This window comes from Babylonia areolata, chromosome 9, assembly GCF_041734735.1.
Source record: "Babylonia areolata isolate BAREFJ2019XMU chromosome 9, ASM4173473v1, whole genome shotgun sequence".
Taxonomy (NCBI): Eukaryota; Metazoa; Mollusca; class Gastropoda; order Neogastropoda; family Buccinidae; genus Babylonia; species Babylonia areolata.
The window spans coordinates 367,501-395,350 of record NC_134884.1 but is presented as its reverse complement, the minus strand read 5'-3'; the positions used below and the strand labels follow the sequence as shown (position 1 = coordinate 395,350).

Below are 27,850 nucleotides of genomic sequence, written 5' to 3'. Positions count from 1 at the left end.
ACACACACACTCTCTCTCTCTCTTTCACACACACACTCTCACACACACACACACACACACACACACACACACACTCACACACACAAACACACACACACACACACACACACACACACACACACACACACACACACACTCACTCACACTCACACACTCACACACTGGATCAGACCATGAAGAGAGTGTCCTTGTTGGTTCTACTCTCCACACTATGGTCCATGTCACGGCTCGTGGCATTCATTTGTGCGTGTATTCGTGTGTTCGTCTCCCTTCCCCTCCTCTCCTTTTCCCTCTACCTTTCTCCCTCCTCTCTCCCCCTTTTGCTCTATCGTTCTCTTGCGTGCTCAGTTCTGTTCCGAACTGAAGCACGTGAATCTGTTGTGATGTGTGTCTGACATGTCCTTAGTCCTTCTCGCTCTGAACTCTTGAGATGAGTTCGGAGTTAACGTCGTTGTGGAGGAAGGGTTTTGCATTTCCTTTGGTGCCGAGCTATGGAAGGAGAAGGGTCGCCGTTCCAGCAAGCGAGCTGTTGGGTGCCCTCTTGGACAGTCGTGGGATTCGATTCTTGTGCGACCCCCTTCTGCCTCTGTGTGGATCTGTGTTCTGTGTTCTCTCCTGGGCCAGTGGTGTGCCTGATTCCTGGTGACAGGTGAGGGGGGAGTTGTATAGTTTGTCCTCGTGGTGTTAGCGTTGTAACTTGACATATGTTGGTTTTGGGTGTGTGTAATGTTAAGGGAGGTGTTTTATCAAACATCTTTTAAATCCAGTATTCTTTTATTTCTAAATATTTTGGGATCATTGATAAGGTTGTGTTTAGGGTTGTTTTTGCTATGTATTCAGCTCGAGTTGTTTCCTATTTATTTCCTTTTCGAATTGTGTCCAACTGCAACCTAAGATTTCCAAAACGTGTGTGTGGTGTTTGAAATGTGATTGGTAGATTGCAATGTTGGCTCATTGAGTTTTGTTTCGTTAGTTTGAAACCACAAGGATAGATACTGACATTTTTGTCATTTAGAGTAAATGTCTCTTTCGGATTGCATGCGAGTTTAACTCCTCCATTACTGGATAAATCATAAACATTTCATGTACTTTTGGCGTTCGTAGCATCGTGTGAAACTGACTGTAGAAAATAAGATAACCAATTATTCCCTTAGTGCATTCTGTATCACTCCAGGAAGGGGGGGGGGGGTACTCCATAATGTTAGAGCATAGCCTACAGAGATATGGGAGTCTTGTTACAGATTTGTTCCCTGTGATTTCTTCCTGTGGGTTCTCCCTGACTGCCACCACAAGGGGACTCCAGGATTCACCTTTTCATCATTCCACTTCATCCCTGTCTGTTCCAAACTCCCTCACTCCCACTCCTTTCCCCGAGCCCCATATTTTCCAGCGCCCTCGCCCACAGTCCCTCCTCCCGTTTCCACCCTCTCCGATTCTGCGGGTGTACGACTAAAGCCAGTTCAGTGATGCTGGCCTTCAACAGATGAACTTGATTTAGGTTCAAGTGAACAGACATTTTTTTCTTTTGCGTAGATCTGTGCTGCCGTTATTAGGGCTTACTGTGTCGTGGTCATGCTGCTAGAGTGTAACCAAAGAGTGTTGCTGTAGTTAAGTGTTAAACATGTGTGTCTGGACCAAGTTATTCAAAGTGTACAACAGTAGAGAATTGAGCTGAATTATCTATGTCTGTGTTTTGTGTTGTCGGGGTGTGTGTTAGTGTGGGAAGGTGCGGGGGGGGGGGGGGGGGTTGGGGGGGGGGGGTTCATGGGCAACCCCTTATGGGTTGTGACAATGGTGGAGATGCGGGGTACTTATAGGTTAGATAGAAGGGTATGGTAGGGAGGGTGTCCTTGTTTTGTGCGTCCCATCGATTGGTTCCTTGCATTGATCTGACAGAAAATTGAACATGAGTGACTTGCGATTCTGTAATAACAGGGTAAACTGTTTGCTTGTCCTTTTGCGTAACTACTTCTGCTGAGAGCACTCCTGACTGTTTCTCGGGAGAGCAGGTCATAGGGCACAGTACAGTTGCACAGTAGATTGGGGGGGGGGGGGGTTCATGGGCAACCCCTTATGGGTTGTGACAGTCCATGAGGAGACAGTGTCCTTGTTTGTTCTACTCTCCACACTATGGACCATGAGGAGACAGTGTCCTTGTTAGTTCTGCTCTCCACACTATGGACCATGAGGAGACAGTGTCCTTGTTGGTTCTATTCTCCACACTATGGACCATGAGGAGACAGTGTCCTTGTTGGTTCTACTCTCCACACTATGGACCATGAGGGGACAGTGTCCTTGTTAGTTCTACTCTCCTCACTATGGACCATGAGGAGACAGTGTCCTTGTTAGTTCTGCTCTCCACACTATGGACCATGAGGAGACAGTGTCCTTGTTGGTTCTATTCTCCACACTATGGACCATGAGGAGACAGTGTCCTTGTTGGTTCTACTCTCCACACTATGGACCATGAGGGGACAGTGTCCTTGTTAGTTCTACTCTCCTCACTATGGACCATGAGGAGACAGTGTCCTTGTTAGTTCTGCTCTCCACACTATGGACCATGAGGAGACAGTGTCCTTGTTGGTTCTATTCTCCACACTATGGACCATGAGGAGACAGTGTCCTTGTTGGTTCTACTCTCCACACTATGGACCATGAGGGGACAGTGTCCTTGTTCTACTCTCCTCACTATGGACCATGAGGAGACAGTGTCCTTGTTGGTTCTACTCTCCACACTATGGACCATGAGGAGACAGTGTCCTTGTTGGTTCTACTCTCCACACTATGGACCATGAGGAGACAGTGTCCTTGTTGGTTCTACTCTCCTCACTATGGACCATGAGGAGACAGTGTCCTTGTTAGTTCTGCTCTCCACACTATGGACCATGAGGAGACAGTGTCCTTGTTGGTTCTACTCACCACACTATGGACCATGAGGAGACAGTGTCCTTGTTGGTTCTATTCTCCACACTATGGACCATGAGGAGACAGTGTCCTTGTTGGTTCTACTCTCCACACTATGGACCATGAGGAGACAGTGTCCTTGTTGGTTCTACTCTCCACACTATGGACCATGAGGAGACAGTGTCCTTGTTGGTTCTATTCTCCACACTATGGACCATGAGGAGACAGTGTCTTTGTTAGTTCTACTCTCCTCACTATGGACCATGAGGAGACAGTGTCCTTGTTAGTTCTACTCTCCACACTATGGACCATGAGGAGACAGTGTCCTTGTTGGTTCTACTCTCCACACTATGGACCATGAGGAGACAGTGTCCTTGTTAGTTCTACTCTCCTCACTATGGACCATGAGGAGACAGTGTCCTTGTTGGTTCTACTCTCCACACTATGGACCATGAGGAGACAGTGTCCTTGTTGGTTCTACTCTCCACACTATGGACCATGAGGAGACAGTGTCCTTGTTGGTTCTACTCTCCACACTATGGACCATGAGGAGACAGTGTCCTTGTTGGTTCTATTCTCCACACTGTGGACCATGAGGAGACAGTGTCCTTGTTGGTTCTATTCTCCACACTATGGACCATGAGGGGACAGTGTCCTCGTTCCTTCCACACTGTATGATCATCACCGTGTTGAACTTTGACCGTCTGGTCTTCAGCGATAATTGGCTATTTGAGGTTTCAGTCTGTTCAGTATGATTTTCAGCATAACTGTTTGGAGGGCTTGTCAAGCTTATGATACGATAGTTCTGACATCGCTGAAGATTTCCTGTGTTGGGCAGGAAGTGACTGACTCCAGAGAGTTGGTCACATTTCATTGCTACAGAACCTGTTGCTCATGGTAGTGAGAGCAGTGACCATTGGGTACAACATGATTCCTGGAAAATCAAAATCAGAGGTTAAAGGTCAAGGTCACGACCTAGGGTGTGATATTGACAGGAAAAAATATGCGTACATGAGAATTTAGGTCTTCTATAATGTAATCTTCAGCAAAACCCGTGAAAAGAAGCAAGGTCAGAGGGGAAAGGTCAATATCAAAATATGGTCTTTTGAGAAGTGAAAGCATGACAGACCTTTGGTTTTTCACTTCATTTTCACCCGACATGGTATGTCATAAGTACATTTGTAATGGCCAGAATGACAATGCTTAGTAAGTTTAGAAGTCAAGGGTCAAGGGTACGTCAATGTGTCTTTTTGCCAGACCATCTGTTTTGCAGTGGGATTTTCTTTCATGATCCTTTTTTTGATTAAATGCGTATCACAGGTAAGTCTTGCTCTGCACACTGAAAGGGTTGTGTCCCCTGACGGAGATTTATCCACCTTATGCTCTGCACACTGAATGCGTTATGTCCCCTGACAGAGATTTATCCACCTTATGCTCTGCACACTGAAGGGGTTGTGTCCCCTGACGGAGATTTATCCACCTTATGCTCTGCACACTGAAGGCGTTATGTCCCCTGATGGACGGCTTCTCTCCCCTGTTCGCTCCGTTGATGTGCTTCACGCTCTGCACACAGGGGGCGACATGAGCAAAAAGGAACGTCCAGAGGAGGGAGGAGGGGGGGGGGCAGGAGGAAGTGTGTGGGCGTGGTGGGATTGGGAGGTGGGAGACGGAGGGAAGGGAGGGGTGCAGTGAAGTATTGCGCAGTTTGAATAGCAGCATGTGGTTCACACTTCCGGTGAGAGTGGCGGGTGAGGAATGACGTCACGATCGGCAATCCTGTGGAGGGAGCCCATTGAAGACCTGCAGGGATGGGGGTGAGGATGAGGGTGGGGTGAGGGTGGGGTTTGTCTGCTGAGCGCAAGGGACTGGGTGGGGTTTGGGGGGTTGCTAAAGTCTACCTCTGACCGTAAATTACCGTGAATTTGCAATGGGGACGTCAGTCAGTGTTACCTAGCATGTGGTTTGCTGGGTCCACTTTCTTTCGGCCTGTGGTTTGCTGAGTCCACTTTCTTTCGGCCTGTGGTTTGCTGAGTCCACTTTCTTTCGGCCTGTGGTTTGCTGGGTCCACTTTCTTTCGGCCTGTGGTTTGCTGGGTCCACTTCATTTGGCCTGTGTTTTGCTGGGTCCACTTCATTTGGCCTGTGTTTTGCTGGGTCCACTTCATTTGGCCTGTGTTTTGCTGGGTCCACTTTCTTTCTGGGTCCACTTTCTTTCGGCCTGTGGTTTACTGGGTCAATTCTATTTCATAACATTAGTGTAGGTCCGCCTTTCACCTTTCTTTTCTTGTCTTGTCTTTGTGTAGACATTGTCTTTGTGTGGTCATGATCTTTCTGCGGTCCATGTCTGGATGTCTTTGTGTAACATTGCTTTGTGTGGTCATGATCTTTGTGTGATCTATGTCTGGATGTCTTTGTGTAGACATTGTCTGTCTTTGTGTAGACATTGTCTTTGTGTGGTCATGATCTTTGTGTGGTCCATGTCTGGATTTCTTTGTGTAGACATTGCTTTGTGTGGTCATGATCTTTGTGTGATCTATGTCTGGATGTCTTTGTGTAGGCATTGTCTGTCTTTGTGTGGCCATTGTATTTGTGTGGTCATAATCTTTGTGTGGTCCATGTCTGGATGTCTTTGTGTAGACATTGTCTGGATGTCTTTGTGAAGCCATTGTCTGGATGTCTTTGTCTGGGCATTGTCTGGATGTCTTTGTCTGGGCATTGTCTGTCTTTGTGTGGTCATGATCTTTCTGCTGTCCATGTCTGGATGTCTTTGTGTGGCCATTGTCTTTGTGTGGTCATGATCTTTGTGTGGTCCATGTCTGGATGTCTTTGTGTAGACATTGCTTTGTGTGGTCATGATCTTTGTGTGGTCCATGTCTGGATGTCTTTGTGAAGCCATTGTCTGTCTTTGTGTAGGCATTGTCTGTTTTTGTGTGGCCATTGTCTTTGTGTGGTCATGATCTTTGTGTGATCTATGTCTGGATGTCTTTGTGTAGGCATTGTCTGTCTTTGTGTAGGCATTGTCTGTCTTTGTGTGGTCATGATCTTTGGGATATTTGTTTAAAAAAAAATAGTATATTCAGATTTAAGTCCATATACTTTGCAGAAGTTTTCTGCTCTTGGCAGATGTATGTATTAGTGTACCCTCCATAAGCAGAATAAGTTCCATTTGGACTAGAAAAAAAAGAGCTATGTCTGCTATTTATCAGTGTGTCAGACTGTCAGATAAACATGCTGCGTTTTGTGAATAAGACACAAAACAGAACAGAACATGGCAATGGAAACGATTTTGGTTTCTTTGTTTTATGCCCTTCACAGAAATGTATTGTCAGTGAAATCAGAATATGTCGAACCGATTTGTTCCTATATTTAGGCCAATACTGGTGTCAACAATTTCCAGATAAAAACGAATTTGTGAAAGTTCACCACGGATAAACACACGCGCGCGCGCGCGCGCGCGCACGCACATGCACACGCACACGCACACACACAATCCAGTGGAATGAAGAAATGCACTCTTTTGTCAGATATGTCTCTCAAGTCGGTATACAGATCTATAGCAGCAAAGTAGACAGTTTCTTTTCATCGGATTCGTGCTAACTTGCAAATATTCTAAAGATGTACATTTTTCTTTTCTTTTCCCCGCTTCTCATGACAAGCTTTGTGCAAAAGTGTTCGAAACAGACTGCTTCCACATACAGACAGTTTGCAGACTCACTGGTTGTTTCTGCAAGATGTGCATGTTGTAAAGGAATGAGATGTTATTGGTCGTGTATCGATGGTAACATTCAGCGAGGCCCTTTCTTCGCGGTTCAAAAGTATCGGCCATAAACCTGGCCGACAAACCCAGTAAACGCTTCACGAAAGTTAGTGAATGCATTACAGAAATTGTTCTTGCAGTTGGAACAAGAAATAAAATGTCAGTCCTTTTATGTTCACGACACAAATATTATCCTTAATAGCAGGACGACCTTTGCTGAAGTCTGTTTTCCACCAAAAAACGATACAGTCTGCTTGCACTTAATGGGCCACTTTTTGTTTCTAATGATGGGAAACAGTTTTCCGGTGCTGCTGGGTAGAACACATGTACACAGGCACACACATGCACACGCATGCGCACGTATACACACGCATACACACGCAAACACACACACACACACACACACACACACACACACACACACACACACACACACACCTGTATATACCCCAGAAGATACAACTGCCTTTAACAATGCTAATCAGGGCATACACTGGCCAAAAGGGGTCCCGTCAGTGTAGTCTTTTCTCCATCTCTCATGTGTGGTTTGTTCACTGCTTTCTCCCAGCCTGATCATTCAATTGACTGCTTTCTGTTTACGTCACACATACGCACACATGCAGACAGAATGTGCACATGTCGATAAGGTCAGACTGATTGGGATCGATCTCTATCGTCTGCTTACACTGCGTCGACGGGACAGAGAGACAGACCGACAGACATACACAGACAGACATATAGGCACAGAGGCATAGCCAGACACAGAGGCACAGAGAGAGAGAGAGAGAGAGAGAGAGAGAGAGAGAGGGAACGAACAAATTTTAATGAGGGAAGTGGAATGTTTGCATTGCCTTTTTACTTGCAGCCTAAGGACAAAGAGAACATTAGAACAAAGTATTACAAAAATAACATACGATGATTCAGAGACAGACAGAGACAGGGAGAGAGAGGGTGAGAGGAAGATAGAGGGAGGAAGAGAAAAAGGGAAAGAGACGGAGGAAGAGGGGGGAAGAGAAAGGACGCACGTACACACACGCACGCACGCACGCACGCACGCACGCACGCACGCACACACACACACACACACACACACACACACACACACACACACACACACACACACACACACACACAAACCCTGTATGATGCTCAGTCGTGTTCTACAATGACCATCACAACAGCAGAGGAGGTAACTGCTGTCCCGACTATCTGGTCCAGAATTTGATTATAGTGGAGACTGTCTTGCCCAAGTTGCATCTACACTCTCTCGGCCAAGAGGGTTTTAGGACAGTCGGCATTGGGGATGGTTCCCAAAGGCCAACTAGCCCCCCAAGGTTGCAGCACTAACAGCCAGTGTAATTTTGCCTCCAAGTTTGACAAAGACTAAGCTGTAAATAATTTCCCATTGCAAAAGAGAAAACCATTGATAATACAGCTCTCACTTTGCTGTTGGCCCAACTGTAAACTTCTGTCAATCATGCACGACGGGGTTATGACGGAGCTGCTCTGTCCCTGTGTGCTGAAGGAGTCCCTGCCTGTCCTGTCATCGCCCTATGTGTCATCTTCCTGTCATCGTCCTGTGATCTTCATGTCATCGTCCTATGTGTCATCTTCCTCGTCCTGTGATCTTCATGTCATCGTCCTATCATCGTCCTGTGATCTTCCTGTCATCGTCCTGTGATCTTCCTGTCATCGTCCTGTGATCTTCCTGTCATCGTCCTATCATCGTCCTGTGATCTTCCTGTCATCGTCCTGTGATCTTCCTGTCATCGTCCTGTGATCTTCCTGTCATCGTCCTGTGATATTCATGTCATCGTCCTATCATCGTCCTGTGATGTTCCTGTCATCGTCCTGTCATCGCCCTGTGATGTTCCTGTCATCGTCCTGTCATCGCCCTGTGATGTTCCTGTCATCGTCCTTTGTGTGATCTTCCTGTCATCGTCCTGTCATCGTCCTTTGTGTGATCTTCCTATCATCGCCCTGTCATCGTCCTTTGTGTGATCTTCCTGTCATCGTCCTGTGATGTTCCTGTGATCTTCCTGTCATCGTCCTTTGTGTGATCTTCCTGTCATCGTCCTTTGTGTGATCTTCCTGTCATCGTGCTTTGGGGAAAGATGGTGGTGGGGTTGGCTACTTGATACTAGCATGACCAGTTCATGTTTCACACACACACACACACACACACACACACACACACACACACACACACACACACACACACACACACACACACACACAGATGTAAGTGAGTGTTTAGTGTGCAGGTCTATATTGAAAGGCCGTTTTCCTGCAGAGCCGGCCTGGCGGTGAGGGACGGGGAGGCTGGGCCAGAACCTCGTGGTTTAACAGGAATCAAAGCACTGTGCCTGAGTCCCATACAGCAGCACTCACAGACTTCGAACTGTATCTGGCCAGGAAACGGATAAAATTACCTCAGCCCACTTTCGTCCATGCCTCCCAAGACAACCTCCTACCACCACCACCCCTCCCAAGACAACCTCCTACCACCACCACCCCTCCCAAGGCCCCCTCAGCCCCACCTCTAAAAAAAATGCATCGAAGTCAGGAGACACCAATTTTCTGGGGACCAGGAACCTTTGGTTGACCGCACTGTCTTAACGGTCTAGCAGCATGCGGGGAAGTGCATCAAGAGCCAGCCAGCCAATCACAGGACAGAACGGCCAGAGGAGCCAATCACAAATTTGCCAGGAGCCAATCACAGGGCAGAACTGTCAGAAGAGCCAATCAGAAGACAGAACTTACAGAAGAGCCAATCAGAAGATAGAACCGACCAAGGAGCGCAGACCAGGCCAGAACGGGATGGTAGACTGGAAGCCTCTCCGGGGTGACATCAGCGTTTGACAGACAACACAGGAATGAAGAAATGGATACATGAGAGAGAAAAATACATATGTGTAAATGAATACATGAAAAAGTAAATAACTAATTGGTTAATTGATTACACAATTACTTTTAAATCAATTAATTAAACGAATGCATGGAAGTGAATATCTGTAAATAATGATATACTCAATTACTCAATATATATACACGAATTAATTAGTGTATAAATCAATATTTGAATAAGCAAGGAAGCAAGGCTAACTAGGGAGTGTTGCGTAGTGTAGGGGAGCACTAACTAGAGAGTGTTGTGAAGTGTAGGGGAGCACTAACTAGGGAGTGTTGTTAGTGTAGGGGAGCACTAACTAGAGAGTGTTAAGAAGTGTAGGGGGGCACTAACTACGGAGTGTTGTAGTGTAGGGGAGCACTAACTAGGGAGTGTTGTGAAGTGTAGGGGAGCACTAACCAGGGAGTGTTGCGTAGTGTAGGGGAGCACTAACTAGGGAGTGTTGTGAAGTGTAGGGGAGCAATAACTAGGGAGTGTTGTGAAGTGTAGGGGAGCAATAACTAGGGAGTGTTGTAGTGTAGGGGAGCAATAACTACGGAGTGTTGTAGTGTAGGGGAGCACTAACTAGAGAGTGTTGTTAGTGTAGGGGAGCACTAACTAGGTAGATTTGTGTAGTGTAGGGGAGCACTAACTAGGGAGTGTTGTAGTGTAGGGGAGCACTAACTAGGGAGTGTTGTTAGTGAAGGGGAGCACTAACTAGGTGGATTTGTGTAATGTATGGGATCAATAACTACGGAGTGTTGTAGTGTAGGGGAGCATTAACTAGGTAGATTTATGTAGTGTAGGGGAGCAATAACTACGGAGTGTTGTAGTGTAGGGGAGCACTAACTACGGAGTGTTGTTAGTGTAGGGGAGCATTAACTAGGTAGATTTATGTAGTGTAGGGGAGCAATAACTACGGAGTGTTGTAGTGTAGGGGAGCACTAACTAGAGAGTGTTGTGAAGTGTAGGGGAGCACTAACTAGGGAGTTTTCTGAAGTGTAGGGGAGCAATAACTAGGGAGTGTTGTAGTGTAGGGGAGCACTAACTAGGGAGTGTTGTAGTGTAGGGGAGCACTAACTAGGGAGTGGTGTTAGTGTAGGGGAGCACTAACTAGAGAGTGTTGTTAGTGTAGGGGAGCACTAACTAGGGAGTGTTGTTAGTGTAGTGGAGCACTAACTAGGGAGTGTTGTTAGTGTAGGGGAGCACTAACTAGGGAGTGTTGTTAGTGTAGGGGAGCACTAACTAGAGAGTGTTGTAAAGTGTAGGGGAGCACTAACCAGAGAGTGTTCTGAAGTGTAGGGGAGCACTAACTAGAGAGTGTAGGGGAGCACTAACTAGGGAGTGTTGTTAGTGTAGTGGAGCACTAACTAGGGAGTGTTGTTAGTGTAGTGGAGCACTAACTAGGGAGTGTTGTTGGTGTAGTGGAGCACTAACTAGGGAGTGTTGTTAGCGTAGTGGAGCACTAACTAGGGAGTGTTGTTAGTGTAGGGGAGCACTAACTAGGGAGTGTTGTTAGTGTAGGGGAGCACTAACTAGGGAGTGTTGTTAGTGTAGGGGAGCACTAACTAGAGAGTGTTGTGAAGTGTAGGGGAGCACTAACCAGAGAGTGTTGTGAAGTGTAGGGGAGCAATAACTAGGGTGTGTTGTAGTGTAGGGGAGCACTAACTAGGGAGTGTTGTTAGTGTAGGGAAGCACTAACTAGAGAGTGTTGTGAAGTGTAGGAGATCACTAACAAGGGAGTGTTGTGAAGTGTAGGGGAGCAATAACTAGGGAGTGTTGTGAAGTGTAGGGGAGCACTAACTACGGAGTGTTGTAGTGTAGGGGAGCACTAACTAGAGAGTGTTGTGAAGTGTAGGGGAGCACTAACTACGGAGTGTTGTGAAGTGTAGGGGAGCAATAACTAGGGAGTGTTGCGTAGTGTAGGGGAGCACTAACTACGGAGTGTTGTGAGTGTAGGGGAGCACTAACTACGGAGTGTTGTAGTGTAGGGGAGCACAAACTAGGGAGTGTTGTGAAGTGTAGGGGAGCAATAACTAGAGAGTGTTGTTAGTGTAGGGGAGCACTAACTACGGAGTGTTGTTAGTGTAGGGGAGCAATAACTAGAGAGTGTTGTTAGTGTAGGGGAGCACTAACTAGAGAGTGTTGTTAGTGTAGGGGAGCACTAACTAGGGAGTGTTGTGAAGTGTAGGGGAGCACTAACTACGGAGTGTTGTGAAGTGTAGGGGAGCAATAACTACGGAGTGTTGTGAAGTGTAGGGGAGCACTAACTACGGAGTGTTGTTAGTGTAGGGGAGCACTAACTAGGGAGTGTTGTGAAGTGTAGGGGATCACTAACTAGAGAGTGTTGTGAAGTGTAGGGGAGCAATAACTACGGAGTGTTGTAGTGTAGGGGAGCACTGACTGGGGAGTGTTGCGTAGTGTAGGGGAGCACTAACTAGGGAGTGTTGTGAAGTGTAGGGGAGCACTGACTAGGGAGTGTTGTGAAGTGTAGGGGAGCACTAACTAGGGAGTGTTGTTAGTGTAGGGGAGCACTAACTAGGGAGTGTTGTGAAGTGTAGGGGAGCACTAACTAGAGAGTGTTGTTAGTGTAGGGGAGCACTAACTAGGGAGTGTTGTGAAGTGTAGGGGAGCACTAACTAGAGAGTGTTGTTAGTGTAGGGGAGCACTAACTACGGAGTGTTGTAGTGTAGGGGAGCACTAACTACGGAGTGTTGTGAAGTGTAGGGGAGCAATAACTACGGAGTGTTGTAGTGTAGGGGAGCACTAACTAGGTAGATTTGTGTAGTGTAGGGGAGCACTAACTAGAGAGTGTTGTTAGTGTAGGGGAGCACTAACTAGGTAGATTTGTGTAGTGTAGGGGAGCACTAACTAGGGAGTGTTGTAGTGTAGGGGAGCACTAACTAGGGAGTGTTGTTAGTGTAGGGGAGCACTAACTAGGTAGATTTGTGTAGTGTAGGGGAGCAATAACTACGGAGTGTTGTAGTGTAGGGGAGCACTAACTAGGGAGTGTTGTGAAGTGTAGGGGAGCACTAACTAGGTAGATTTGTGTAGTGTAGGGGAGCAATAACTACGGAGTGTTGTAGTGTAGGGGAGCAATAACTAGGGAGTGTTGTGAAGTGTAGGGGAGCAATAACTACGGAGTGTTGTAGTGTAGGGGAGCAATAACTAGGGAGTGTTGTAGTGTAGGGTAGCACTAACTAGAGAGTGTTGTTAGTGTAGGGGAGCACTAAATAGAGAGTTGTTAGTGTAGGGGAGCACTAACTAGGGAGTGTTGTTAGTGTAGGGGAGCACTAACTAGAGAGTGTTGTTAGTGTAGGGGAGCACTAACTAGGGAGTGTTGTTAGTGTAGGGGAGCACTAAATAGAGAGTTGTTAGTGTAGGGGAGCACTAACTAGGGAGTGTTGTTAGTGTAGGGGAGCACTAACTAGGGAGTGTTGTTAGTGTAGGGGAGCACTAACTAGGGAGTGTTGTGAAGTGTAGGGGAGCACTAACCAGAGAGTGTTGTGAAGTGTAGGGAGCACTAACTAGAGAGTGTTGTGAAGTGTAGGGGAGCAATAACTAGGGAGTGTTGTAGTGTAGGGGAGCACTAACTAGCGAGTGTTGTTAGTGTAGGGAAGCACTAACTAGAGAGTGTTGTGAAGTGTAGGAGATCACTAACAAGGGAGTGTTGTGAAGTGTAGGGGAGCAATAACTAGGGAGTGTTGTGAAGTGTAGGGGAGCACTAACTACGGAGTGTTGTAGTGTAGGGGAGCACTAACTACGGAGTGTTGTAGTGTAAGGGAGCAATAACTACGGAGTGTTGTAGTGTAGGGGAGCATTAACTAGGTAGATTTGTGTAGTGTAGGTGAGCAATAACTACGGAGTGTTGTAGTGTAGGGGAGCACTAACTAGAGAGTGTTGTGAAGTGTAGGAGAGCAATAACTAGGGAGTGTTGTGAAGTGTAGGGGAGCAATAACTAGGGAGTGTTGTAGTGTAGGGGAGCACTAACTAGGGAGTGTTGTAGTGTAGGGGAGCAATAACTAGGGAGTGTTGTAGTGTAGGGGAGCACTAACTAGAGAGTGTTGTTAGTGTAGGGGAGCACTAAATAGAGAGTTGTTAGTGTAGGGGAGCACTAACTAGGGAGTGTTGTTAGTGTAGGGGAGCACTAACTAGAGAGTGTTGTTAGTGTAGGGGAGCACTAACTAGGGAGTGTTGTTAGTGTAGGGGAGCACTAACTAGGGAGTGTTGTGAAGTGTAGGGGAGCACTAACCAGAGAGTGTTGTGAAGTGTAGGGAGCACGAACTAGAGAGTGTTGTGAAGTGTAGGGGAGCAATAACTAGGGAGTGTTGTAGTGTAGGGGAGCACTAACTAGCGTGTGTTGTTAGTGTAGGGAAGCACTAACTAGAGAGTGTTGTGAAGTGTAGGAGATCACTAACAAGGGAGTGTTGTGAAGTGTAGGGGAGCAATAACTAGGGAGTGTTGTGAAGTGTAGGGGAGCACTAACTACGGAGTGTTGTAGTGTAGGGGAGCACTAACTACGGAGTGTTGTAGTGTAAGGGAGCAATAACTACGGAGTGTTGTTAGTGTAGGGGAGCATTAAGTAGGTAGATTTGTGTAGTGTAGGTGAGCAATAACTACGGAGTGTTGTAGTGTAGGGGAGCACTAACTAGGGAGTGTTGTGAAGTGTAGGGGAGCACTAACTAGGGAGTGTTGTTAGTGTAGGGGAGCACTAACTAGAGAGTGTTGTGAAGTGTAGGGGAGCACTAACTACGGAGTGTTGTAGTGTAGGGGAGCACTAACTACGGAGTGTTGTAGTGTAGGGGAGCACTAACTACGGAGTGTTGTAGTGTAGGGGAGCACTAACTAGGGAGTGTTGTGAAGTGTAGGGGAGCACTAACTAGAGAGTGTTGTTAGTGTAGGGGAGCACTAACTACGGAGTGTTGTAGTGTAGGGGAGCAATAAGTAGAGAGTGTTGTTAGTGTAGGGGAGCACTAACAAGGGAGTGTTGTTAGTGTAGGGGAGCACTAGCTAGGGAGTGTTGTGAAGTGTAGGGGAGCAATAACTACGGATTGTTGTGAAGTGTAGGGGAGCACTAACTAGGGAGTGTTGTTAGTGTAGGGGAGCACTAACTAGGGAGTGTTGTGAAGTGTAGGGGAGCACTAACTAGGGAGTGTTGTGAAGTGTAGGGGAGCACTAACTAGGGAGTGTTGTGAAGTGTAGGGGAGCAATAACTACGGATTGTTGTGAAGTGTAGGGGAGCACTAACTAGGGAGTGTTGTTAGTGTAGGGGAGCACTAACTAGGGAGTGTTGTGAAGTGTAGGGGAGCACTAACTAGGGAGTGTTGTGAAGTGTAGGGAGCACGAACTAGAGAGTGTTGTGAAGTGTAGGGGAGCAATAACTAGGGAGTGTTGTAGTGTAGGGGAGCACTAACTAGCGTGTGTTGTTAGTGTAGGGAAGCACTAACTAGAGAGTGTTGTGAAGTGTAGGAGATCACTAACAAGGGAGTGTTGTGAAGTGTAGGGGAGCAATAACTAGGGAGTGTTGTGAAGTGTAGGGGAGCACTAACTACGGAGTGTTGTAGTGTAGGGGAGCACTAACTACGGAGTGTTGTAGTGTAAGGGAGCAATAACTACGGAGTGTTGTTAGTGTAGGGGAGCATTAAGTAGGTAGATTTGTGTAGTGTAGGTGAGCAATAACTACGGAGTGTTGTAGTGTAGGGGAGCACTAACTAGGGAGTGTTGTGAAGTGTAGGGGAGCACTAACTAGGGAGTGTTGTTAGTGTAGGGGAGCACTAACTAGAGAGTGTTGTGAAGTGTAGGGGAGCACTAACTACGGAGTGTTGTAGTGTAGGGGAGCACTAACTACGGAGTGTTGTAGTGTAGGGGAGCACTAACTACGGAGTGTTGTAGTGTAGGGGAGCACTAACTAGGGAGTGTTGTGAAGTGTAGGGGAGCACTAACTAGAGAGTGTTGTTAGTGTAGGGGAGCACTAACTACGGAGTGTTGTAGTGTAGGGGAGCAATAAGTAGAGAGTGTTGTTAGTGTAGGGGAGCACTAACAAGGGAGTGTTGTTAGTGTAGGGGAGCACTAGCTAGGGAGTGTTGTGAAGTGTAGGGGAGCAATAACTACGGATTGTTGTGAAGTGTAGGGGAGCACTAACTAGGGAGTGTTGTTAGTGTAGGGGAGCACTAACTAGGGAGTGTTGTGAAGTGTAGGGGAGCACTAACTAGGGAGTGTTGTGAAGTGTAGGGGAGCACTAACTAGGGAGTGTTGTGAAGTGTAGGGGAGCAATAACTACGGATTGTTGTGAAGTGTAGGGGAGCACTAACTAGGGAGTGTTGTTAGTGTAGGGGAGCACTAACTAGGGAGTGTTGTGAAGTGTAGGGGAGCACTAACTAGGGAGTGTTGTGAAGTGTAGGGGAGCACTAACTAGAGAGTGTTGTGAAGTGTAGGGGAGCACTAACTAGAGAGTGTTGTGAAGTGTAGGGGAGCACTAACTAGAGAGTGTTGTTAGTGTAGGGGAGCACTAACTAGAGAGTGTTGTTAGTGTAGGGGAGCACTAAATACGGAGTGTTGTAGTGTAGGGGAGTACTAACTACGGAGTGTTGTGAAGTGCAGTGGAGCACTGCATCAAATGGCTGTGGTCACTGATCCTGGTGGTCGGCTGACACTGGGACGGAGTAGGGGAGGTGGGGGAGATGCAGACTTTGTTTTCACTTTATTATGTAAATGCTTCATATCCTTTTTTCACCTATTTCATGATTACTTCTAGTGATTTCTTTCCCACAGTCTGTCAGCAGTGTGAGAACTTGAGAAGGAAAAGGAAATGAAGAAGATGAAGCAGTCTGCAACCCTTGACTTTGTGGACAGTTTCTCCGGTCACCATTTGTTTTCCAACAATCAGCAACTCATACAATGAACCCGAGAGAGAACTGCATTGTAATTCCTTATCATGCACCTGTTTGTTTTCCGAAAATGAACAACTGTAACCATGAACTTTAAAGAGAACACATTTTATTGTACCAGTTTATCAGCTCACACTTTGTTTTCCAAGAATCAAGGAATGTCACCATGAGCTATCAGAAGAACGGATAGCACAGTGCTAGATTTCTTCCTTCGTTGGCTGCAATACCACGTTCATTCGTCCGAACTAGTGGGCTTTTAAGCGTTTGATATATTTTTGTCCTGCAAAATTGGCAATCATACTTCATTTTCGAACACACTCTTGCTTTTACACACAGATCTGGAGGAAGCTGACGACTAGTTGTTGAGAGTGGTCCCCAGTGATTCTTGGCTGAGTGAAGGCTGAAGGAGTGGACGGTGTATGGAGCGTGGGGAAGGAGTGTGGGGGTGACAGGTTGTCACGGCTGTCGTCAGGGCGAGGAGGCAGCCATGTCCATCATGTGGTGGGGATAGGGGGCGTGGGGGGGGGATGAATGATGGGAATTGGAGTGGATTGAGGGTGGGTGGGAGGGGGGCTAAAATAAAATGGAATTTAATGTCGGTAGGAGACAAGAGCAGAGTGTGTGAGCACAGGACACGGAAGACATGGCATCATCATCACCGTTCTTCAACCACACAGCACACAGCAGTCACCCCCTTAACCCCCCCCCCCCCCCTGTCTGCCCCCCAACCCTCTCCCTCTCTCTCTCTCTCACTCACACACACAGACACACACACACGCACACACACACACACACACACACATTGCTACATTCAGTGGCAAACGTTCCTTATTGTAACTATTTTAAACGTATAAAAAGATGATTGTTGCTGCTTCTTCTTCTTCTGTTGCTGATATTAGAGAGAGTGAAAGTGGTTGAGGAGAGAGAGGGAGGGAGAGAGGTGAAGGAAACAGAGAGGGAAGTGGTGGGGGGAGAAGCAAGGAGGGACCAGACCAGAAGGTTGACGAAGACAGGCAGTCGTCTGCTGCGTCACCAAGCTGTCGTCTGGGTCTGAAGGGGTTATTCATTATTGTCAGATGTCTGTAGGGGTTATACATTGTTGTCTGTGGTCTGTAGGTGTTATTCATTGTTGTCTGTGGTCTGTAGGGGTTATTCATTGTTGTCTGTGGTCTGTAGGGGTTATTCATTGTTGTTGTCAGTGGTCTGTAGGGGTTATTCATTGTCGTCAGTGGTCTGTAGGGGTTATTCATTGTTGTTGTCTGTGGTCTGTAGGGGTTATTCATTGTTGTCTGTGGTCTGTAGGGGTTATTCATCATTGTCAGATGTCTGTAGGGGTTATACATTGTTGTCTGTGGTCTGTAGGGGTTATTCATTGTTGTCTGTGGTCTGAAGGGGTTATTCATTATTGTCAGATATCTGTAGGGGTTATTCATTGTTGTCTGTGGTCTGTAGGTGTTATTCATTGTTGTCAGTGGTCTGTAGGGGTTATTCATTGTTGTCTGTGGTCTGTAGGGGTTATTCATTGTTGTTGTCAGTGGTCTGTAGGGGTTATTCATTGTTGTCAGTGGTCTGTAGGGGTTATTCATTGTTGTCTGTGGTCTGTAGGTGTTATTCATTGTTGTCAGTGGTCTGTAGGGGTTATTCATTGTTGTCTGTGGTCTGTAGGGGTTATTCATTGTTGTCTGTGGTCTGTAGGGGTTATTCATTGTTGTCTGTGGTCTGTAGGGGTTATTCATTATTGTCAGATGTCTGTAGGGGTTATTCATTGTTGTTGTCTGTGGTCTGTAGGGGTTATTCATTGTTGTCTGTGGTCTGTAGGGGTTACTCATTGTTGTCAGTGGTCTGTAGGGGTTATTCATTGTTGTCAGTGGTCTGTAGGGGTTATTCATTATTGTCAGTGGTCTGTAGGGGTTATTCATTGTTGTCAGATGTCTGTAGGGGTGATACGTTGTTGTTGTCTGTGGTCTGTAGGGGTTATTCATTGTTGTCTGTGGTCTGTAGGGGTTATTCATTGTTGTCTGTGGTCTGTAGGGGTTATTCATTGTTGTCTGTAGGGGTTACTCATTGTTGTCAGTGGTCTGTAGGGGTTATTCATTATTGTCTGTGGTCTGTAGGGGTTATTCATTGTTGTCTGTAGGGGTTATTCATTGTTGTCTGTGGTCTGTAGGGGTTATTCATTATTGTCTGTGGTCTGTAGGGGTTATTCATTGTTGTCTGTGGTCTGTAGGGGTTATTCATTATTATCTGTGGTCTGTAGGGGTTATTCATTGTTGTCTGTGGTCTGTAGGGGTTATTCATTGTTGTCTGTGGTCTGTAGGGGTTATTCATTGTTGTCTGTGGTCTGTAAGGGTTATTCATTGTTGTCAGATGTCTGTAGGGGTTATACATTGTTGTCTGTGGTCTGTAGGGGTTATTCATTGTTGTCTGTGGTCTGTAGGGGTTATTCATTGTTGTCAGTGGTCTGTAGGGGTTATTCATTGTTGTCTGTGGTCTGTAGGGGTTATTCATTATTGTCAGATGTCTGTAGGGGTTATTCATTGTTGTTGTCTGTGGTCTGTAGGGGTTATTCATTGTTGTCTGTGGTCTGTAGGGGTTACTCATTGTTGTCAGTGGTCTGTAGGGGTTATTCATTGTTGTCAGTGGTCTGTAGGGGTTATTCATTGTTGTCTGTGGTCTGTAGGGGTTATTCATTGTTGTCTGTGGTCTGTAGGGGTTATTCATTGTTGTCAGTGGTCTGTAGGGGTTATTCATTGTTGTCAGATGTCTGTAGGGGTTATTCATTGTTGTCTGTGGTCTGAAGGGGTTATTCATTATTGTCAGATATCTGTAGGGGTTATTCATTGTTGTCTGTGGTCTGTAGGTGTTATTCATTGTTGTCAGTGGTCTGTAGGGGTTATTCATTGTTGTCTGTGGTCTGTAGGTGTTATTCATTGTTGTCAGTGGTCTGTAGGGGTTATTCATTGTTGTCTGTGGTCTGTAGGGGTTATTCATTGTTGTCTGTGGTCTGTAGGGGTTATTCATTGTCGTCAGTGGTCTGTAGGGGTTATTCATTGTTGTCTGTGGTCTGTAGGGGTTATTCATTATTGTCAGATGTCTGTAGGGGTTATTCATTGTTGTTGTCTGTGGTCTGTAGGGGTTATTCATTGTTGTCTGTGGTCTGTAGGGGTTACTCATTGTTGTCAGTGGTCTGTAGGGGTTATTCATTGTTGTTGTCTGTGGTCTGTAGGGGTTATTCATTATTGTCCTTGGTCTGTAGGGGTTATTCATTGTTGTCAGATGTCTGTAGGGGTGATACGTTGTTGTTGTCTGTGGTCTGTAGGGGTTATTCATTGTTGTCTGTGGTCTGTAGGGGTTATTCATTGTTGTCTGTGGTCTGTAGGTGTTATTCATTGTTGTCAGTGGTCTGTAGGGGATATTCATTGTTGTCTGTGGTCTGTAGGGGTTATTCATTGTCGTCAGTGGTCTGTAGGGGTTATTCATTGTTGTCTGTGGTCTGTAGGGGTTATTCATTATTGTCAGATGTCTGTAGGGGTTATTCATTGTTGTTGTCTGTGGTCTGTAGGGGATATTCATTGTTGTCTGTGGTCTGTAGGGGTTATTCATTGTTGTCTGTGGTCTGTAGGGGTTATTCATTGTTGTCTGTAGGGGTTACTCATTGTTGTCAGTGGTCTGTAGGGGTTATTCATTATTGTCTGTGGTCTGTAGGGGTTATTCATTGTTGTCTGTGGTCTGTAGGGGTTATTCATTGTTGTCTGTGGTCTGTAGGGGTTATTCATTGTTGTCTGTGGTCTGTAGGGGTTATTCATTGTTGTCTGTGGTCTGTAGGGGTTATTCATTGTTGTCTGTGGTCTGTAAGGGTTATTCATTGTTGTCAGATGTCTGTAGGGGTTATACATTGTTGTCTGTGGTCTGTAGGGGTTATTCATTGTTGTCTGTGGTCTGTAGGGGTTATTCATTGTTGTCAGTGGTCTGTAGGGGTTATTCATTGTTGTCTGTGGTCTGTAGGGGTTATTCATTATTGTCAGATGTCTGTAGGGGTTATTCATTGTTGTTGTCTGTGGTCTGTAGGGGTTATTCATTGTTGTCTGTGGTCTGTAGGGGTTACTCATTGTTGTCAGTGGTCTGTAGGGGTTATTCATTGTTGTCAGTGGTCTGTAGGGGTTATTCATTGTTGTCTGTGGTCTGTAGGGGTTATTCATTGTTGTCTGTGGTCTGTAGGGGTTATTCATTGTTGTCTGTGGTCTGTAGGGGATATTCATTGTTGTCTGTGGTCTGTAGGGGTTATTCATTGTCGTCAGTGGTCTGTAGGGGTTATTCATTGTTGTCTGTGGTCTGTAGGGGTTATTCATTATTGTCAGATGTCTGTAGGGGTTATTCATTGTTGTTGTCTGTGGTCTGTAGGTGTTATTCATTGTTGTCAGTGGTCTGTAGGGGATATTCATTGTTGTCTGTGGTCTGTAGGGGTTATTCATTGTCGTCAGTGGTCTGTAGGGGTTATTCATTGTTGTCTGTGGTCTGTAGGGGTTATTCATTATTGTCAGATGTCTGTAGGGGTTATTCATTGTTGTTGTCTGTGGTCTGTAGGGGTTATTCATTGTTGTCTGTGGTCTGTAGGGGTTACTCATTGTTGTCAGTGGTCTGTAGGGGTTATTCATTGTTGTCTGTAGGGGTTACTCATTGTTGTCAGTGGTCTGTAGGGGTTATTCATTGTTGTTGTCAGTGGTCTGTAGGGGTTATTCATTGTTGTCAGTGGTCTGTAGGGGTTACTCATTGTTGTCAGTGGTCTGTAGGGGTTATTCATTGTTGTCAGATGTCTGTAGGGGTTATACGTTGTTGTCTGTGGTCTGTAGGGGTTATTCATTGTTGTCTGTGGTCTGTAGGGGTTATTCATTGTTGTCAGTGGTCTGTAGGGGATATTCATTGTTGTCTGTGGTCTGTAGGGGTTATTCATTGTCGTCAGTGGTCTGTAGGGGTTATTCATTGTTGTCTGTGGTCTGTAGGGGTTATTCATTGTTGTCTGTGGTCTGTAGGGGTTATTCATTGTTGTTGTCTGTGGTCTGTAGGGGTTATTCATTGTTGTCTGTGGTCTGTAGGGGTTATTCATTGTTGTCTGTAGGGGTTACTCATTGTTGTCAGTGGTCTGTAGGGGTTATTCATTATTGTCTGTGGTCTGTAGGGGTTATTCATTATTGTCAGATGTCTGTAGGGGTTATTCATTGTTGTTGTCTGTGGTCTGTAGGGGTTATTCATTGTTGTCTGTGGTCTGTAGGGGTTATTCATTGTTGTCTGTAGGGGTTACTCATTGTTGTCAGTGGTCTGTAGGGGATATTCATTGTTGTCTGTGGTCTGTAGGGGTTATTCATTGTTGTTGTCTGTGGTCTGTAGGGGTTATTCATTGTTGTCTGTGGTCTGTAGGGGTTATTCATTGTTGTCTGTGGTCTGTAGGGGTTATTCATTATTGTCAGTGGTCTGTAGGGGTTATACATTGTTGTTGTCTGTGGTCTGTAGGGGTTATACGTTGTTGTCTGTGGTCTGTAGGGGATATTCATTGTTGTCTGTGGTCTGTAGGGGTTATTCATTGTTGTCTGTGGTCTGTAGGGGTTATTCATTGTTGTCTGTGGTCTGTAGGTGTTATTCATTGTTGTCTGTGGTCTGTAAGGGTTATTCATTGTTGTCAGATGTCTGTAGGGGTTATACATTGTTGTCTGTGGTCTGTAGGGGTTATTCATTGTTGTCTGTGGTCTGTAGGGGTTATTCGTTGTTGTCAGTGGTCTGTAGGGGTTATTCATTGTTGTTGTCAGTGGTCTGTAGGGGTTATTCATTGTTGTTGTCAGTGGTCTGTAGGGGTTATTCATTGTTGTCAGTGGTCTGTAGGGGTTATTCATTGTTGTCAGTGGTCTGTAGGGGTTATTCATTGTTGTTGTCAGTGGTCTGTAGGGGTTATTCATTGTTGTCAGTGGTCTGTAGGGGTTATTCATTATTGTTGTCAGTGGTCTGTAGGGGATATTCATTGTTGTCAGTGGTCTGTAGGGGTTATTCATTGTTGTCAGTGGTCTGTAGGGGTTATTCATCATTGTTGTCAGTGGTCTGTAGGGGTTATTCATTGTTGTTGTCAGTGGTCTGTAGGGGTTATTCATTGTTGTTGTCAGTGGTCTGTAGGGGTTATTCATTGTTGTCAGTGGTCTGTAGGGGTTATTCATTGTTGTCTGTGGTCTGTAGGGGTTATTCATTGTTGTCAGTGGTCTGTAAGGGTTATTCATTGTTGTCAGTGGTCTGTAGGGGTTATTCATTATTGTTGTCAGTGGTCTGTAGGGTATATTCATTGTTGTCAGTGGTCTGTAGGAGATGTTCATTATTGTCAGTGGTCTGTAGGGTTTAATCATTGTTGTCTGTGGTCTGTAGGGGTTATTCATTATTGTCAGTGGTCTGTAGGGGTTATTCATTGTTGTCTGTGGTCTGTAGGGGTTATTCATTGTTGTCTGTGGTCTATAGGGGTTATTCATTGTTGTTGTCAGTGGTCTGTAGGGGTTATTCATTGTTGTCTGTGGTCTGTAGGGGTTATTCATTGTTGTCTGTGGTCTGTAGGGGTTATTCATTATTGTTGTCAGTGGTCTGTAGGGGTTATTCATTATTGTTGTCAGTGGTCTGTAGGGGATATTCATTGTTGTCAGTGGTCTGTAGGGGTTATTCATTATTGTCAGTGGTCTGTAGGGGATACGTCATTGTTGTCAGTGGTCTATAGGGGACCACTGTGTGTTCAGATACCAGAGAAATAAACTGACCAGACAGACTGACCACTGTGTGTTCAGGGACAGTGCAGTGGCGCTACAACCAGTCAATGCACATGGCGAAGGAGGTGGACACAGTGGTCAGTGTGCGCTACAAGGACGGCCACTGGAGCCTGCCCTATTTTGACTGTGGTGGCGGCGACATCTGGATGATGACCTACACTGTCCCCTTCTTCGCCTACACCAACGGCACACCCAAGTTCAAGTGAGTGACACGTGGAGTGAGTGGTCATCGTCATCGTCATCGTCTTCATCTTCATCTTCATCATCATTGTTGTCGTCGTCGCCATCATCATTATCTTTTTCATTATCATCATTGTCACCAACATCATCATTATCATGATGATGATGATGCATTGTCATGCTGAGGAAGAAGGTGACGACGGTGATGATGATATCAATGATGATAACATGTAGAGCTCTGGATGTGAAGGAAGAAGAGAAGGTTTGAACTGGGACAGCTAGGAAGAACGAATTACATGACCTTCGACAGTCCAACAGGACTGTGAAGTGAACTGTTCAGTTATTTTCACAGTGTCAAGAAACTGTCGATCCTCACCAACAATCTGAAGAAAAGGCTTTAGATCCTCACTAACTATCTTTGAAGAAAAGGCTTTAGATCCTCACGCTCCAAGAGTATGTGTGCATTTGAAAGGTTTCCCTCACAGGAGCATGTGACATGTTTACTATGTATCATAGTCAGTCATGCTCGACTTTGACCATCAGAACAGCAGAGGAGACAACAGCTCTCCAGACTTTGTTAGAATTTATCAATAGTAGACAGGGTCATGCCCACGTTACATCTCTCGGCCAAGAGGGCTTCAGGACAGTTGGCGTTGGGATGGTCCCCAAAGGCCAACTAGCCCCCAAGGAGGCAGCACTAAGAGCCAGTGCAGTTTGAGGTTTATAGTCTTTCACAAAAGAACAAGCTGTAAATGACATCCCATTGCAGTGGACTGTAAGTTTACAAGTCAGTCAGTCTGACTAGTTTTCAGTGCATGGAGTGTTGGTGTGTGGCCAGGGTGACGACTCAGTCAGTGTGTGATAAAAGCCCAGGTCAGTTTTCAGTGCATGGAGTGTTGGTGTGTGGCCAGGGTGACGACTCAGTCAATGTGTGATAAAAGCCCACGTCAGTTTTCAGAGCATGGAGTGTTGGTGACGACTCAGTGTGTGATAAAAGCCCAGGTCAGTTTTCAGTGCATGGAGTGTTGGTGTGTGTCCAGGGTGACGACTCAGTCAGTGTGTGATAAAAGCCCACGTCAGTTTTCAGAGCATGGAGTGTTGGTGACGACTCAGTCAGTGTGTGATAAAAGCCCAGGTCAGTTTTCAGTGCATGGAGTGTTGGTGTGTGTCCAGGGGGACGAGCGGTATCGACATTGACCTGCAGAAGGTGGACATTGACCAGTGCCCTTCGCTGGACAGCACTGAGGAGAACGTGTTCGCGGGTTCCCATAAGTGTAAGCCCGCCACCACCCGGGTAAGTAAGGCCTGTCTGGGTTGTCTCCTCATGTCTTGTCTTCTGTGGTCCAGGAGGAAGGGCTGGGGGTGACGGGGTGTTCTGTGGAGTGTTCTGTGGAGAGGGGGGAGAGCTGAGGCAGAGAGGGGTCTGTGCTGGGGTCCGGGGAAAAGAGGGGGGGAGATGTGGGATCCGGGGGAAAGAGGGGGGGAGATGTGGGGTCCATGGAAAAGAGGGGGGGAGATGTTGTGGGGTCCGGGGAAAAGAGGGGGGGAGATGTTGTGGGGTCTAGGGAAAAGAGGGGGGGAGATGTTGTGGGGTCCGGGGAAAAGAGGGGGGGAGATGTTGTGGGGTCCAGGGAAAAGAGGGGGGGAGATGTTGTGGGGTCCGGGGAAAAGAGGGGGGGAGATGTTGTGGGGTCCAGGGAAAAGAGGGGGGGAGATGTTGTGGGGTCCAGGGAAAAGAGGGGGGGAGATGTTGTGGGGTCTAGGGAAAAGAGGGGGGGAGATGTTGTGGGGTCCGGGGAAAAGAGGGGGGGAGATGTTGTGGGGTCCGGGGAAAAGAGGGGGGGAGATGTGGGATCCAGGGAAAAGAGGGGGGGAGATGTTGTGGGGTCCGGGGAAAAGAGGGGGGGAGATGTTGTGGGGTCCGGGGAAAAGAGGGGGGGAGATGTTGTGGGGTCTAGGGAAAAGAGGGGGGGAGATGTTGTGGGGTCTAGGGAAAAGAGGGGGGGAATTTGTGGGATCCGAGGAAAAGAGGGGGGGAGATGTGGGATCCGAGGAAAAGAGGGGGGAGATGTGGGATCCGGGGAAAAGAGGGGGGGAGATGTGGGGTCTGGGGAAAAGAGGGGGGGAGATGTGGGGTCTGGGGAAAAGAGGGGGGGAGATGTGGGATCCGGGGAAAAGAGGGGGGCAGATGTGGGGTCTGGGGAAAAGAGGGGGGGAGATGTTGTGGGGTCTGGGGAGAGTGGGGGTGTTGTGGGGTACAGGGAGGGAGAGGGGGGTATTGTGGGGTACAGAGGGAGAGAGGGGGTGTTGTGGGGAACAGGGGGAGAGAGAGGGGTGTTGTGGGGTACAGGGGGAGAGGGGTGTGTTGTGGGGTACAGGGGGAGGGAGAGGGGTGTGTTGTGGGGTACAGGGGGAGGGAGAGGGGTGTGTTGTGGGGTACAGGGGGAGAGAAAGGTGTGTTGTGGGGTACAGGGGGAGGGAGAGTGGTGTGTTGTGGGGTACAGGGGGAGGGAGAGGGGTGTGTTGTGGGGTACAGGGGGAGAGAGGGGTGTGTTGTGGGGTACAGGGGGAGGGAGAGAGGGGTGTGTTGTGGGGTACAGGGGGAGGGAGAGTGGGGTGTGTTGTGGGGTACAGGGGGAGGGAGAGGGGTGTGTTGTGGGGTACAGGGGGAGGGAGAGGGGTGTGTTGTGGGGTACAGGGGGAGGGAGAGAGGGGTGTGTTGTGGGGTACAGGGGGAGAGAGGGGTGTGTTGTGGGGTACAGGGGGAGGGAGAGGGGTGTGTTGTGTGGTACAGGGGGAGAGAGGGGTGTGTTGTGGGGTACAGGGGGAGGGAGAGAGGGGTGTGTTGTGGGGTACAGGGGGAGGGAGAGTGGTGTGTTGTGGGGTACAGGGGGAGGGAGAGAGGGGTGTGTTGTGGGGTACAGGGGGAGAGAGGGGTGTGGTGTGGGGTATAGGGGGAGGGAGAGAGGGGTGTGGTGTGGGGTACAGGGGGAGGGAGAGAGGGGTGTGTTGTGGGGTACAGGGCGGGAGAGGGGTGTGTTGTGGGGTACAGGGGGGAGGGAGAGAGGGGTGTGTTGTGGGGTACAGGGGGAGGGAGAGAGGGGTGTGTTGTGGGGTACAGGGGGAGAGAGGGGTGTGTTGTGGGGTACAGGGGGAGAGAGGGGTGTGTTGTGGGGTACAGGGGGAGAGTGGGGTGTGTTGTGGGGTACAGGGGGAGAGAGGGGTGTGTTGTGGGGTACAGGGGGAGGGAGAGTGGGGTGTGTTGTGGGGTACAGGGGGAGGGAGAGGGGTGTGTTGTGGGGTACAGGGGGAGAGAGGGGTGTGTTGTGGGGTACAGGGCGGGGGAGAGAGGGGTGTGTTGTGGGGTACAGGGGGAGAGAGGGGGGTGTTGTGGGGTACAGGGGGAGAGAGGGGGGTGTTGTGGGGTACAGGGGGACAGAGGGGTGTGGTGTGGGGTACAGGGGGAGGGAGAGAGGGGTGTGTTGTGGGGTACAGGGGGAGAGAGGGGGTGTTGTAGGGTTCAAGAGGGGGGAGGAATGTCCTAGTCATCAGACGTTACAACAGGCAGGGAAAATGTCGGTCACGCCATCAATCTCCATGTTGATAGTGACATGAAAACCTTTCCCCGTGCGGTGGGGTGCTTGTGATCACAGCCTCACCACTCTCTGCATCAGAGCAACACAACAACGTGCAGCCACAACTCCCCGCAGTAAATGAGGAATAATTTGATATGTCACGGGAGTTCACTGGTGGTCCGGACTTTGTAGCGCCACTGATCGTACAAAGTCGTCATTATTTCCTCAGCTCAGCGTGCGTGGGAATGATCTGCCCTTTGTCAACAGTCTGCACTTCCTCAATATTGTCAGTTGATGTAACTGGTTGTGTGTGCCCTTCCTCAATGTTTGTCATTCTGTGTAACTGCCTGCTGGCTGTTCGTGATTCCACAGCACTGTCATGCATGAAGTACCGCTACATTACCACAACCAGAATGTCAGCCACCAACTGATGGGGAGAGGGAGGGGTGGAGGTGGGGGTGTCAGCCACCAACTGATGGGGGGTGGGAGGGGTGGAGGTGGGGGTGTCAGCCACCAACTGATGGGGAGAGGGAGGGGTGGAGGTGGGGGTGTCAGCCACCAACTGATGGGGAGAGGGAGGGGTGGAGGTGGGGGTGTCAGCCACCAACTGATGGGGAGAGGGAGGGGTGGAGGTGGGGGTGTCAGCCACCAACTGATGGGGAGAGGGAGGGGTGGAGGTGGGGGTGTCAGCCACCAACTGATGGGGAGAGGGAGGGGTGGAGGTGGGGGTGTCAGCCACCAACTGATGGGGAGAGGGAGGGGTGGAGGTGGGGGTGTCAGCCACCAACTGATGGGGAGAGGGAGGGGTGGAGGTGGGGGTGTCAGCCACCAACTGATGGGGGGTGGGAGGGGTGGAGGTGGGGGTGTCAG

The 27,850-nt window shown here is 47.7% G+C and overlaps 1 protein-coding gene across 1 annotated transcript in view; it reads left to right on the top strand.

The window, feature by feature from the left end:
• LOC143285669 (putative G-protein coupled receptor CG31760) overlaps positions 1-27,850 on the top strand; it is a 143,853-nt gene that overhangs the window by 85,474 nt on the left and 30,529 nt on the right. Inside the window, exons 3-4 of the mRNA XM_076593067.1 lie at positions 23,244-23,427; positions 24,579-24,699. Coding sequence (XP_076449182.1) covers positions 23,244-23,427; positions 24,579-24,699 — 305 coding nt within the window. The remainder of the gene's footprint in view (positions 1-23,243; positions 23,428-24,578; positions 24,700-27,850) is intronic.